At 39.2% G+C, this 12,644-nt stretch overlaps 1 protein-coding gene across 1 annotated transcript in view; it reads right to left on the bottom strand.

Moving 5' to 3' along the window:
• PI15 (peptidase inhibitor 15) overlaps positions 1 to 11,613 on the bottom strand; it is a 29,480-nt gene extending 17,867 nt beyond the window's left edge. Inside the window, exons 1-2 of the mRNA XM_024197652.3 lie at positions 11,486 to 11,613; positions 10,577 to 10,918 (exon numbers count right to left, since the gene is read on the bottom strand). Coding sequence (XP_024053420.1) covers positions 10,577 to 10,849 — 273 coding nt within the window. The 5' untranslated portion in view covers positions 10,850 to 10,918; positions 11,486 to 11,613. The remainder of the gene's footprint in view (positions 1 to 10,576; positions 10,919 to 11,485) is intronic.
• Between the last annotated feature and the right edge of the window lie 1,031 nt (positions 11,614 to 12,644).

Genomic DNA, 12,644 nt, shown 5'->3' with positions numbered 1-12,644 from the left:
TTTAACTGTCTATTGTGTAGAAGTGATATTTTAGAAAGAATTACTGATTTTGGTGATTGAATTCCAGCAAATATATAAATGGGCCTCAGAATTCTGAATTTGTGAGAAGTCAGACTCAAGAGCCATAAATAAAATAATTTTGGTTTTGGTTTTCTGACAAAAAAAAATTTTTTTCCCAAGGAAATCAGTCACTTTCAGTGAAATAATTTCCTTCAGTTGAAAACCCATTTGTCTGTTGGAAAAAAAGTTTTGATGGAAAATTTTTGAGCAGTCCCAATGTTTATATCTCAATGCTCCCTTACTATGATGTGTGAAAAGGGAAGAGAGGAGGTACAGAATTCTTCTCTCCTACAAAGGGGAGAAGGTTGTCAGGGGCAGCAGGAGGTGCTGGAAAGGTAAGAGGGCATCGTGTGGAAAGGGACAAATCAGGCAAGGTATTCCGTGATAGTATCGGCACTTCTCTCATGCACCCATATATTTCTGCATAATTTGTGCTTTCATTTAAAACATTTAAGTTTCTAGCCCTTATAATCACAAATAAAATGTTATAAACATGAGTAAGTGTAGTGCTGTCTTCCTGAATCTGCTAAGAGACGGGTACCTTAACTGGCCAATTCATATTAATGGGATGTTAACTCTGAAAGGTAATGACAATGATTTAAATGACATTAATATTAAACTGATGATCATTTTAGGAGAAACGTTCAGCTACTCTGGAATACTGGGAAGATCTTAGGTTTATGGGAAGAGTACAGAGTATAGCCACACTTCCCCCTGTTTTGATGCTGGTCTCGTGTTGGTATGAGCTCTTAATCGTTCCTTGTACAGATAATAAACTTGTCTAAATAGAGATATATTTTAATTTGACTAATTTAAATATTTCACTTCAATGTAAACTTTGGAGTAGAGAGTCTTTCATGTGTAGTTGTATACATACCTGAAACCTTACTTGCATGTGCATACTTACAGCATCAGATTGCAAATAAAATGTGGAGATAAGTAATTGTGAGGCCATTTGTACCCTAAGAAATTAGGCTGACCCAGCTACGTTGCTCAGGGTTGTGAAAAACCCGCACCCCTGAGCAATGTTGTAAAGTTGACCTAACCCCCAGCATAGACAGTGCTAGGTCAACGGAAGAATTCTTCCAAGAGCTGACCAACTCTTGGGGAAATGGACTAACTACAGCAACAGAAGAACCCTTTCTGTTGCTGTAGTGAATGTCTATGCTGCTATAGTAATTTAAGTGTTGACATAGCCATATTGTCATGCAAATATAAGCAACATCCTCTTGGTTATTAACATGCACATTCCTTTTATATTTGTGTCCTCATTTACATTATATTCATGGCTGCTGATGGATTTTTCTTTTCAGTTAACAAACAAAAACCAAACCACCACGATGGCCCAAAGAGAAAATGGCAGCTAAGACCCTACTTTTACTGATGGTCCATCAAAACCATTAAATTTTTACATCGAACTTCCCATTTTATTTCTCACAATACATACATTTTTTTCTTATTTATTCAACTGGCTGTGCAGATCAGAAATACTTCTTCATAAAAAGTTAAAGCCTAGAGAAGGAGAAAATCCTTTGCAAAAAGACCTCTCTGTGACAAAAAATAAAAAATTGGGGAATGGGAGGGGGAAATGGGATGACTGAGGAATGAAATCCTTGGCCCCAATTGGCCAGGCTGTCTGTTTTGTTCTTATATAGGTTCTTATACCATGCTCATCACTGTAGCATCTGAGCGCCTTCCTGTGGTGCATTAAGCAATGCGACTGCATATCTGTCACGTGTTGTCTGTACAGCTAGAGTACAGCTTCTCTGCTGGCCCCTCTGTACAGTGGACCTGTAGCTTTTTAAATGTTTTCAGGTATTTTGTGGACATGTAGGACCCCCCAGTATTTGGTCCTAAGCTTAATAAAACAACCACCATTCCTTCCGCTTGCATGCTTTTTTAACAGGGTGATTGAAAATGCCTCCTCTCTTCTCCCTCATTCTTTCAGTACATACTGTGTGATGAAAACATATGAGCTCATTGGAACTTATATAGACAGATTTGGCAAGCTTTCTATATTTATTTGGGCTGTGAGATCATTTGGATTCAAGGCTGACTCTCTCTAAGAATAAGAATAGTTTCTTTGCTCTCAGCTGCCACCTGTTAGAAATGTTACTATGCATACTGTAACTAATTAGTACCTAGTGTGTGTCTAAATCCTGCCTTAATATGTGCAGCACAAATTTGAAAATGTAGATAGAAATTCCAAAGTCCACTTTGCAAAGAAAAAATCCTGATTTATCACACAAGGCCACCTGTAAGATGTAGCTCTCTTTTGGATATTATTGCAAATAAATACGAGCAAACAGGTTCACATAAAATAACCTAAAGGGAAATTGTTCTGAGTTTCAAAGACAGTTGGTTAACATTTTAAAATATATAACACAGCTCTGAACTTCTGGTAAGCAGAAATGCTGAAATACTACAAGGAGGAAGGGTTGCCAGCCCTCCAGGATTGTCCTGGAGTCTCCAGGAATTAAAGATTAATCTTTAATTAAAGATTATGTCATGTGATGAAACTTCCAGAAATATGTCCAACCAAAACTGGCAACCCTACAAGAGGGCCACTTCTATGGTATTCATTCCCAGCATGACCAGAATCAGATGTCTTAGAAATCTCACAAAAAGCCTGCTGTCATGAGACTTCAAGCCAGTTTGCAGATTCAAGAGGTATAGATAAGTTTTATATAAATATCTACATTTTTGGGTGCCTATTCAGTCTAAACCTATACTCCTAACTGTTTCAGGTTTGCCCATCACTAATGGCCAAATAGTTTTCTTTCAGGTCTCTGCTTTTCTTCTTATCTTTAGAACCAGCCTTTAAAACAGTAAAAAGCAAAGAAAGAAAATCAGTAGGCTGGCAAATTTAATAGTAATACGTTCCTTTCATATGTTATTATTTGTGTATCTTTTGGAAAAGTCAAGTGAAAGAGTTACAAACCTCAAAATATTCAGTGTTTTCCTAAACTACTCCAAGACTCATTTTACTTGGCACGATCTTACTCAGGAAGAGGTACCAAGGGGATCTAACTTTATCCAACTGATGATCATACTGATAATTTGCCAAGAGCCTGAAGGAAGAGTCATTTGAAATCTTTCATCTGAAATATTTTCAAAGAGAAATGTCTTTTATTCAAGAACAAAAATGTTAAAGGAAATTTTGTTTATTTCAAAATTATCCTCTTTTATATGAACAACCTGAAACTTTTCTAATTTTGATATACCAAAAACGGATTGTTCTTGGTTTTTCATTAAAAAAAAATTCAGAGAAAAAAATTTCTTCCATTTCCTTTGAAAATTTTCATGGAAAATACTTACCATTTTCCAAACAATTCTACCAGAAAGACAGATGTAAGATACACAAAAGACCCTATTGGAGCTGCTTTGTTCTTCAGAATCAAGATATCGTCCAAGGAGTGATAAGTCTCAACATGTGATGCTCCATCTTGATACAAGTTGACAGGCATTGAATGAAGATATAGAGAACCATTGTTCTCTGGGCCACATCTTCACACTCAGGGTCAAGCTGGCTCTGGGCCACATTGGAGAACTGCAGAGGATGTATGTCATAGGCTTCACTATAGTCAGCATAACTGGACTGCACTATCTAATAGAGAGCAGGTGGTGTCTCTGCAGTTTTTGTCTCTTGCTCTCTTTGGCATGCACATTTCTACAATTCTGGAGAACACATTCTCTTTCTCAGTTTTGTCTCAGAGGTAGAAGGAGGACAAAAATGTAGAGAAGTTTGAAGTCACTACTTTCTCCATTCATGTATGAAGCTAAGTACTTTGTGTACTTTGGATCAGGATTCTTGTGAAAAATGTCTGTCTTTGTTTTTAGCCAAGAAGTTCAAGAGGTGCTATATTTAATAATGAATGAATGTCCAATTCTGAGGGCTCAGGGTTACTGCCCTTCTATAAGAAACCTCACTAGGTTTTTCTTTTTCCCCGTGACTCAAACTCCCAGAAGGCTTTCTGCTGATATTATATTTACATAATGTAAATATTCATCCACACTTTAGGATAGACACTCCAAAACATTTATGCCTAAAATAAGTGAAAGGAGCTCTCATGCCAAAGCAAATTTAAACGGGGCATTCCTTACCATTTTATTGTTTGAGAAGTTCTTTAAATTTTGCAGAGAAGGGATGTTTTCCAGTGGAGGTCTTTTCTGTTTATCTTTCAAGCTGTTCTCCAATCATTCACTATGAAACACTTCCTGGCTTTTGTTTTTGACATACACAAAAAGAGCTTTACTTGGTCTAGTGGGATGCTGATTCACTCCCTCAGGTAAGTTAGAGCATCCTAAAAGCTGCTCTGACTTATGCTGGCTGCCAGTGTTACCTGAGGTCAATACAGCAGAAGTGGACCATTGGGCACAAGGAAGCCACAACTAAGGCCCCCTTTACACTGCAGTGTCCCCTGACCAGACACCAGTACATTAGGCATGAATATGCCAGATTTAGAGTCAATTTGTTCTGCTGGCATGACAGAAAGCAGCCGTAACATAGGGGAGACTCTGTGACTTGTCTGTCCATTACTTTATTTCAAGCTTTACCATTTATATAGGATTTTTGAGAACTATGTGACTGAGACAATTCAACATACATAACTTCTTGAACAAAATCCACTGTGTGTTATTCTTGTGTTGGTGCTATTGAAGTAGTTAGCAATCCATCAGTTAAAATGATTGGGCCTAATTTTCATTTACACAAATGCTGCCTTTCACTGCTCTGGTAAAGGAGCCTTAAAGTGGATGTAACTCTAATTTACATGTATTAACAATAAAAACATGGGAGGACATAACCTATGCAAAGAGATTAAAGACATTTGATATTGTGACAGACCCAGACCAGTGGGGTACAGGAGTCTGGTAGAGGGAAAATATACTGGTCACTGGATGAGTAGTTTTCTGTTCCCTGAGTGACCAGAGCAGGGGCTGCACTAGAATAATCAGGGACCTGCTAGAACCAGTTAAGGCAGGCAGGCTAATTAGGACACCTGGAGCCAATTAAGAAGCTGCTAGAATCAATTAAGGCAGGCTAATCAGGGAATCTGGGTTTTAAAAGGAGCTCACTTCAGTTTGTGGTGTGAGTGTGAGGAGCTGGGAGCAAGAGGTGCAAGGAGCTGAGAGTGAGGCTACGTGTACACTACCCGCCTGAATCGGCGGGTAGAAATCGATCTCTCGGAGATCGAATTATCGCGTCTCGTCGGGACTTGTCAATCGATCCCCGAATCGACGCTCTTACTCCACCAGCGGAGGTGGGAGTAAGCGCCGTCGACTGGGAGCCCCGGAGGTCGATTTTTCCGCCGTCCTCACAGCGGGGTAAGTCGGCTCCGATACGTCGAATTCAGCTACGCTATTTGTGTAGCTGAATTTGCGTATCTTAAATCGACCCCCCCCCCCCCATAGTGAAGACCTGCCCTGAGAGTGTACTGTGCTGCTGGAGGACTGAGGAGTACAAGCGTTATCACCAGGAGGAAGGTCCTGTGGTGAGAATAAGGAAGGTGTTTGGAGGAGGCCATGGGGAAGTAGCGCAGGGAGTTGTAGCTGTCATGCAGCTGTTACAGGAGGCACTATAGACAGCTGCAGCCCACAGGGCCCTGGGCTGGAACCCGGAGTAGAGGGCAGGCCCGGGCTCCCCCCAAACCTCCCAATTGACCTGGACTGTGGGTTCTTCCAGAGGGGAAGGTCTCTGGGCTGTTCCCCAACCCACATGGTGAATCTCTGAGGCAAGAAAATCCGGCAATAAGCGCAGGACCCACCAAGATAGAGGAGGAACTTTGTCACAATATGTATCATTCAACTTAGAGAAATGATGCAAAGAAGACAACTTTTGGTAAATACTTGAGAGGTAATGATATGAAATGTAACAGGGAGATACATTCAATTAGTTGGTTACAAACAGTATATAAAGAGTAATAATCTCAACTTCTAAAGGAAATATTTAGGTTAGACATTTAGAAATAATTTCTAATGCTAATGTAGCCCCTATTTCTTTTTCTGATTTCATGGTGTTTGGCCAAAAACATTTCACAGGTTATACCAAGGTAAATTATTTGCTAAGAGATGTTACTGAGACATCATCACTATGTTCAAGCCATATGTGTTCAATGGAGAAGACAGTTCTGCAAGGGGTTGGAGCAGACTGTATGGACTAAGAGATCCTGTCCAACCCATTATATATGACTCTTAAAGGAGTTTATCCTACAGTCCTTACAAGCATAGTTGATTTCAATGCACATGAGCAAAGGCAAACAGCTCAAGAAACAAAACATCTTCTGAAATATATGAAAGAAGAAAAGAAACGAGTACCTTGACACCTGCAGCAGCACTAGTTGCATAATGTTAATGTGGCAAAGTATATAAACAGCAAGGCATTTTATCAGCAGTGCCAGAGTGCTGGAGGACAAACCAAGTAAACTCACTTTGTTGTTTTATGATGAAAGACTTTCAGGTGTCAAATAAGCCTCTTTAATGTGCTTGGAATGGTAAGCAAAATTGATTCAATCTATATGACCTATCCACCACCCAGTGTGTACTTCAAAAGCATCTTCAAGAGTAACTGGATGGCTTGGAATGTTTATACAGAGACTTTCACCTTTAGCTCTCTAGTTTTAATCCAACTAATAGTATTTGGAAGTTATGACCATCTAATGGATGCTTATGGCCTCTCTGAAATGAATTTGTGAGCTCATTACTGCTCTTGGTGAACTTGAAGATGCTTTCCAAATACACACAGGGTGAGGCATCAGTTGAAAACTAGTAACTTGCTGGTCATTAATATCAAGGTGAAACGTATGTAGCAACATTTTAGGCAAAGTTATGAATTCCCCCTGTATGATATTGTTACAAATGCACACAGCCCTGAGTAGGAAAAAGTTGTTAAACAGGTCTTTCCTAAGCAAAGGAATGTATGTTTACCTATAGAATCAAAACTAGGGCCAAATAGATTAATTGATTTTAATCATCTGTTTGCAGTGTTGCTGTAGCCATGTTGGTCCCAGGATATGAGAGAGACAAGGTAGGTGAGGAAATATATTTTATTGGACCAACTTCTGTTGATGAAAGAGACAAACTATTGAGCTATATAGACCTGAAAATCAGCTCTGTGGAGCTTGAAAGCTTGTTTCTCTCACCAACAGAAGTTGGTCCAATAAAAAATATTACATCACACACCTTAGCTCTCTCTTTAACACTCTGCATCAGATATCGCTTAATACAATAGGTCTAATATTTTTCTTGCTTTCCCTGGTGTAAAACAAGAGTAACTCCTTTGAAATCAATAAAGTTACACTTGTGTAAAACCCATATAAGCAGAGGAAAATCAGGTCTCAAATAATGTCAAATAACTCAAACCTTTAGTGCAAGGAGCTCCGGTTTGCCAATGCAAAATCCAAATAAAAACGTTAAGACCAGAATGTGTTTCACATTTATAATATGTCTGAGACTGATGTGTGGCAACAATAAAAAATATATCCCCTGGTTCTTATCAATTTGGCTATCAAATTAAATGTGTCATGGAATCTCAAGAGGTCTGGCAAGAGCTAAGCTGGCTACCATATACAAATCTTGTGCATTCTTGGCCTTTCCTTCTATCAGTAGTATATCCAAGAGAAGCCCTGTAAACGTAAGAATTTAAGACAACAGGTGTCTCAGCACAGGAGATGGCATAATGCCCAATGGGCTCAAAATATTACTAAATGTAGAGACTGCATGAGAGGCTGAACAGACTTGGGGTCAGAAGGAGACGTTAAAGGAGACAAGCATGCATGGGGGGAGGGGCAAAGAATTGGAGTATGGGGTCCAGGTTCCTGTGCTAAATCCTAAACTTTATCAATAGAAGGGAGTGGAAAGGAGTAAGAGTATAGGGCATTTCTGAGGAAAAAATGGATGCAATCAGGGGGAAAGAGCAGAACGTGATTTGTATGGACAGTGGGGGGAAAAAACAAGGAGAGACAACATATTTCTTTGTTGTTGTTTTTTTCCAAACCAGTTTTCCCATCCCTATTTTAATGTACTATATGAAAAGATCCTCTTTCAGCTTGCCTAACAAGATGTCTACTCAATGCACTGAAACAACATCCTCAGCTACTTCAAAGTTCTCCTGCACCTGACATGCTTTTTCCTCATTGTAAGGTGACTAAGACAATGTTTTAGGAAGACCAGTTTCACAACTAGCTGTGCCCTTTCGCAGACGCCTCCGGGTAGGATGACATAATTCTGTGAGTGTTCAGCATGATACATTTGGTCAGTTGGCAATGACAATATGTCCCAAATATTATATGTGGGAATGGATATTGAGTGTCATAACCTCATAAATGTAACAGAGACCTGATGTTCCCAGCAGCACATTACTGATGAAATTATACATACTGAAATTTCATGAAGAAATTACATGGAGGACTCACAATGGAACCCAAGCTTTCCATAAGACTCCAATACAATGCTTTTGGGTGAGGGACAGCTGGGTGAATTATTGGTAGTGCCTTGAGCTACAACTTGCAGATCTAACTGAATTGTAATCTCTAGTCCTTTTGCCCAAGTTCTCTGAACTCTGAAGGAGGAAACAATGGAACACATCACTGCCATTGTGACCCTTGCTGACTAATTAAAACAGGAAGCAGTGCTTCAGAGGAGGCCTAGTTCTTGTCTTGGTTGCTACTGAACTGGCTGATGCTCAAAGCAGCACAGATACACCTGCTGGATGGCTGATTGCAAGATATTCTACAGTGAGGAGGGCAAGAAAGGGAGTAAAACGTAGCTTGTCATGATTTTCACCCCTACTGCCAATGGCAGGATCTTGGTTCTTTGTCAAACCTGTCAGGTCTAAAGGTTACCACTTTGGGGTGAAGCCCAGCAGAAAGCCCAACAATATGTAATGAAGCCCTAGCAGTTTCTGGGAGGTGTTAATTCACGCAAATAAATTAAATGAATGGAGTCATCTTCCTCTTTCCTGCTCTTCACAATTTCTTTACTTTCGTCTTGTGAATGATTCTTTTACAAAACTCTTGAGAATATGAATTTTTTTCCTGACATTGCTCTTGAAGCAAATTTCAGCTGGTTTCATTGTAGTCAATGGCACAGTACATTTCCAAAAGACACAAGGCAAAGGGAGGGGGAGGCTAGACGGCCCTTCTCCCAGACATCACAGTGAAGTTTATTTATACAGAATCAATAGAAACCATCAGTCACAGAATTCAGTAATTAAAAGGCTGATTGAGCTTGACTTTTGACCTTCTTATTTTTTTCTGCCTTTGACCTTTCCACTTAACCAAACTTCAAACTCAATCTCCATCACAGACACAAGCCCTGATGCTGCAAGGTTAGGTGCACACTCAGTTCTCTGAGGTGCCCTTGGGAGATACTCAGCATGTTGCATGATCAAACCCAGATTTAGGTAACATCTGTGACAGAGAGAAGTCCAAATTGTTAGTCATTAGCTACTAAAGGGGAGGAGTTTGTTTTTACTACCATCAACCCCTTTTTCTGCATGTCATGTTAGTGGTGTCATGTTTCTTAAATCTGTTAACCAGCTGTTGTCATCTGAGATGCTCCTGTGTCTTTAAGTGAATATTATACTCCATATACAAAATTTGACTGCCCTTTAAAAACAACGTGAATTCCTTACTTGGTAGGTAAAAGGACTTCTGATTAACTGGCCTATTTTTAATGTTAGAGTACTAAAGTATGCATGCATTGAAAGTTGAAACACATATTACAAATACGCTGGCTGAGCAGTTATTTCAATGACAAAGCATTAAATCATAATGAGGAAATAACTAATGTGTTCAGTTAACATACTGTAGAAACAGATATTTCCCAGAAAGAACTTCAGCCACTAAAGGGAAAAAATACCTAGGGATATCATGTGCACTGATTTCTGAGTAAATCCAACATGTTTAGAGAAACATTTTAAACAAGTACTGTATCTGGCAGAGAAATAAAACCATTATATGAATATGCAAAATAAAAACCATGATCACCTGACAAATCAATCTCTGCAAATAATATATGTGGAAGAGACTAACAATGTTCATGGGATGCATTTTTTTTTAAATACACCAGTGTTATAACTTAGTGTTCTCCCTAGTAATTCAGAAATGGAACTATTAATAATTAGGATCTTAACCACTTGGTTTAGATGCTAATTATTTAAAAGCAGATTGTATACCCCTTACTTACCCTCATGAGCAGTGACTCACATGAGTAACCCTACTGACTCAAATCCCATTGACTTTATTGGAACTACTTGTGAGAGTAAATGTTCACCAGGGTGAGTAAAGGGTTCACAGTTTGGCTCTTAGCTCTTATTAATTATTCATTACAATACTTCAGTTAAAAAAAAAAAACTTATAGTAAAGCCATGCAGTGGTTACAAATCATTTGTCTACTGAGCTAAAAAATGTTGGCTTGGCTCTGGAAAATGAAATCACTGATTTATAGTCTCTTACGTTTTCCAGCAGATCTAATGAAACATTATTCCCCTCTCAGAAGTAAACGAAAATCCACTTACCATATACTCCATGTTTGAAGCAGGTGGAAAGACTTTGCCTCTGACTTGATTATGATAATCAAGGATGGCAATCATGTCATTCTGTGAAATGTATCGCTTCCGCCTGACTTTGGGGATTTTTGCAGAGTCCAAGTGAGCTGCCAAAGCTGCTTCAATGTCAGTGAAATTTTTGTTTGAGAGGAACAGGTCAGTGGAATTGGGTAATGCTATTGCACTTGTTTCACAGAGAATGAACAATAAGAAGGCACAACTGATTGCAGAGATTACTGTCATTTTAGGGCCAAGGGAGGAAGATAGGCCACAGGGTTGCTCAGCTTTAAGACAGGAGAGCAGAGGGCCAATCTGTGGAAGAAAAGGTGTCAAAAGATGTGATTCTATACACAAATTTATGGCTTGATAGAAAAAAGGAACCTTCCCCCCCCTAAGATCAACAGGTTTTTTTTCTTTCACAACTTGTTAAATCTCTGATACAAAGCAATCTAGAGCTATTCCTTCATAACACAGTGGATGAAAGTGAACCTTAATATGAACTTTTAAAAACTAAGGTCAAATAAAGTGCCATCATATCTGGACTGCCATAATCACAGATACACTTTCTGCACAATGACTGTACTAATACACACCATCAGTTTGTACTACACACCATACTCCTTGTTCTAACTGGGCAGACTGCAAGGAATCTCACAGAATTTTATTTACTGGGGGTGAAAAATACATTCCAGGGCATGTCTTTTACTGCTTGCACTCATGGCTCTGATAATGCCTCACATACAAACTAACAGGCAAAGAACATAAAAAAGCATGAAAATAGGACATCTTAGTAATAATATTCAAATCTTACTCCAGCAAAATGTGATGAACAGTAATAAAAATGCATGCAAAGCAAACTTATTGAGTTGAATGGCTTACCTCTGTGCAATACCAAAAATCAGTACAGTATACTGTGATCCCAATTTATACAGCTCTTTCTTATGCTGTAGTGTGAACCATTGTAATGAGGATTGTGTCTTATTACAAACCCTCAAAGAACAAAAGTCTGCTAGTTTTGAAGCTGCTGGCTACAGGAGCTACTAACAGCTTTTATATATTACAGTCTGTATGATCCAGAAAGGGCAGTCTCTAAGTCTCTTCCTAGCCAAAATGGGAGGGGAGGAGTTTTGCACAGAACACACAATGATTGGGTGGCATCTTTTTAATGTAGGTGGTTAAGATATTGTGTCATACCCACAGCTGCTATACAACAAAGAAGCAAAAGACAAACCTCTTTTTTCTCAGTACTTCCTACCTTTTCTCTTACAGTTTCCCCAGTTTCCCCACCCCCCCTCATTTGATTAAATTTATCTTGATTTCCTAATGCTATTTTATGGTGATAATGGGAGGTATATATGTTTTGTTTTAAAACATCAGTATTCAAGTAACAAGCAATACAATTTATATAGGCAATGACTGGGTATAAGGTAGTGACCTGGTAACTCAGACAACATACAAAGTGAGTGCTCAGAATAGTCCATGGGAATGCCTTTAAAGAGTGGTTTCTCACTGAGCTATGCTAGTGGGCTTACAGAGCATGCAAGCAGCAGCATAAAAGAGAAGTGTTTAGTTCATTCATTGTGGAGCAAAGCCTTGCTCCTTCTCGCTCACTCTTTTGCTCTGGCTTTCTCTCTCCCTCTCTCTCTCATACACCTACAAGTTCCAAAGCAAGGATCAATACAGCTTATAACTAACAAATAGGTCAGTTACCTGAATGTCTGCCTCTGAGAAACAACAGAAACAGCATGACTAAGAGTGAGAGAGGGCCAGGGAACCATCTGTTTCAGATTTAATAGCATATACATTGGAATTATTTAGGCACAGAATGGTTCAGCCACTCATACAGCAAAGCTGAGGGCACAATACTGAGGCCATGAAGAATGTAACAGCAGCAGCAGCCAGTGGCTAGCAACCAGCAGTCAGATATTAGGGGGCTAGGGATTGGAGCACATTCAATTTCAGGCTGAACGAGTTCCCAGGAGTAGGAAATTTGGGGCACTCTGTAAGACAAGGCCACTCAAAGTATTTTGTGATGTCA

The sequence above is a fragment of the Terrapene carolina genome, unplaced genomic scaffold (genome assembly GCF_002925995.2).
Source record: "Terrapene carolina triunguis isolate 2854851 unplaced genomic scaffold, T_m_triunguis-2.0 Scaffold58, whole genome shotgun sequence".
In the NCBI taxonomy this organism is placed as follows: Eukaryota; Metazoa; Chordata; order Testudines; family Emydidae; genus Terrapene; species Terrapene triunguis.
Note: the sequence above shows the minus strand (reverse complement) of the source record. Positions and strands in the feature narration are given on the sequence as shown.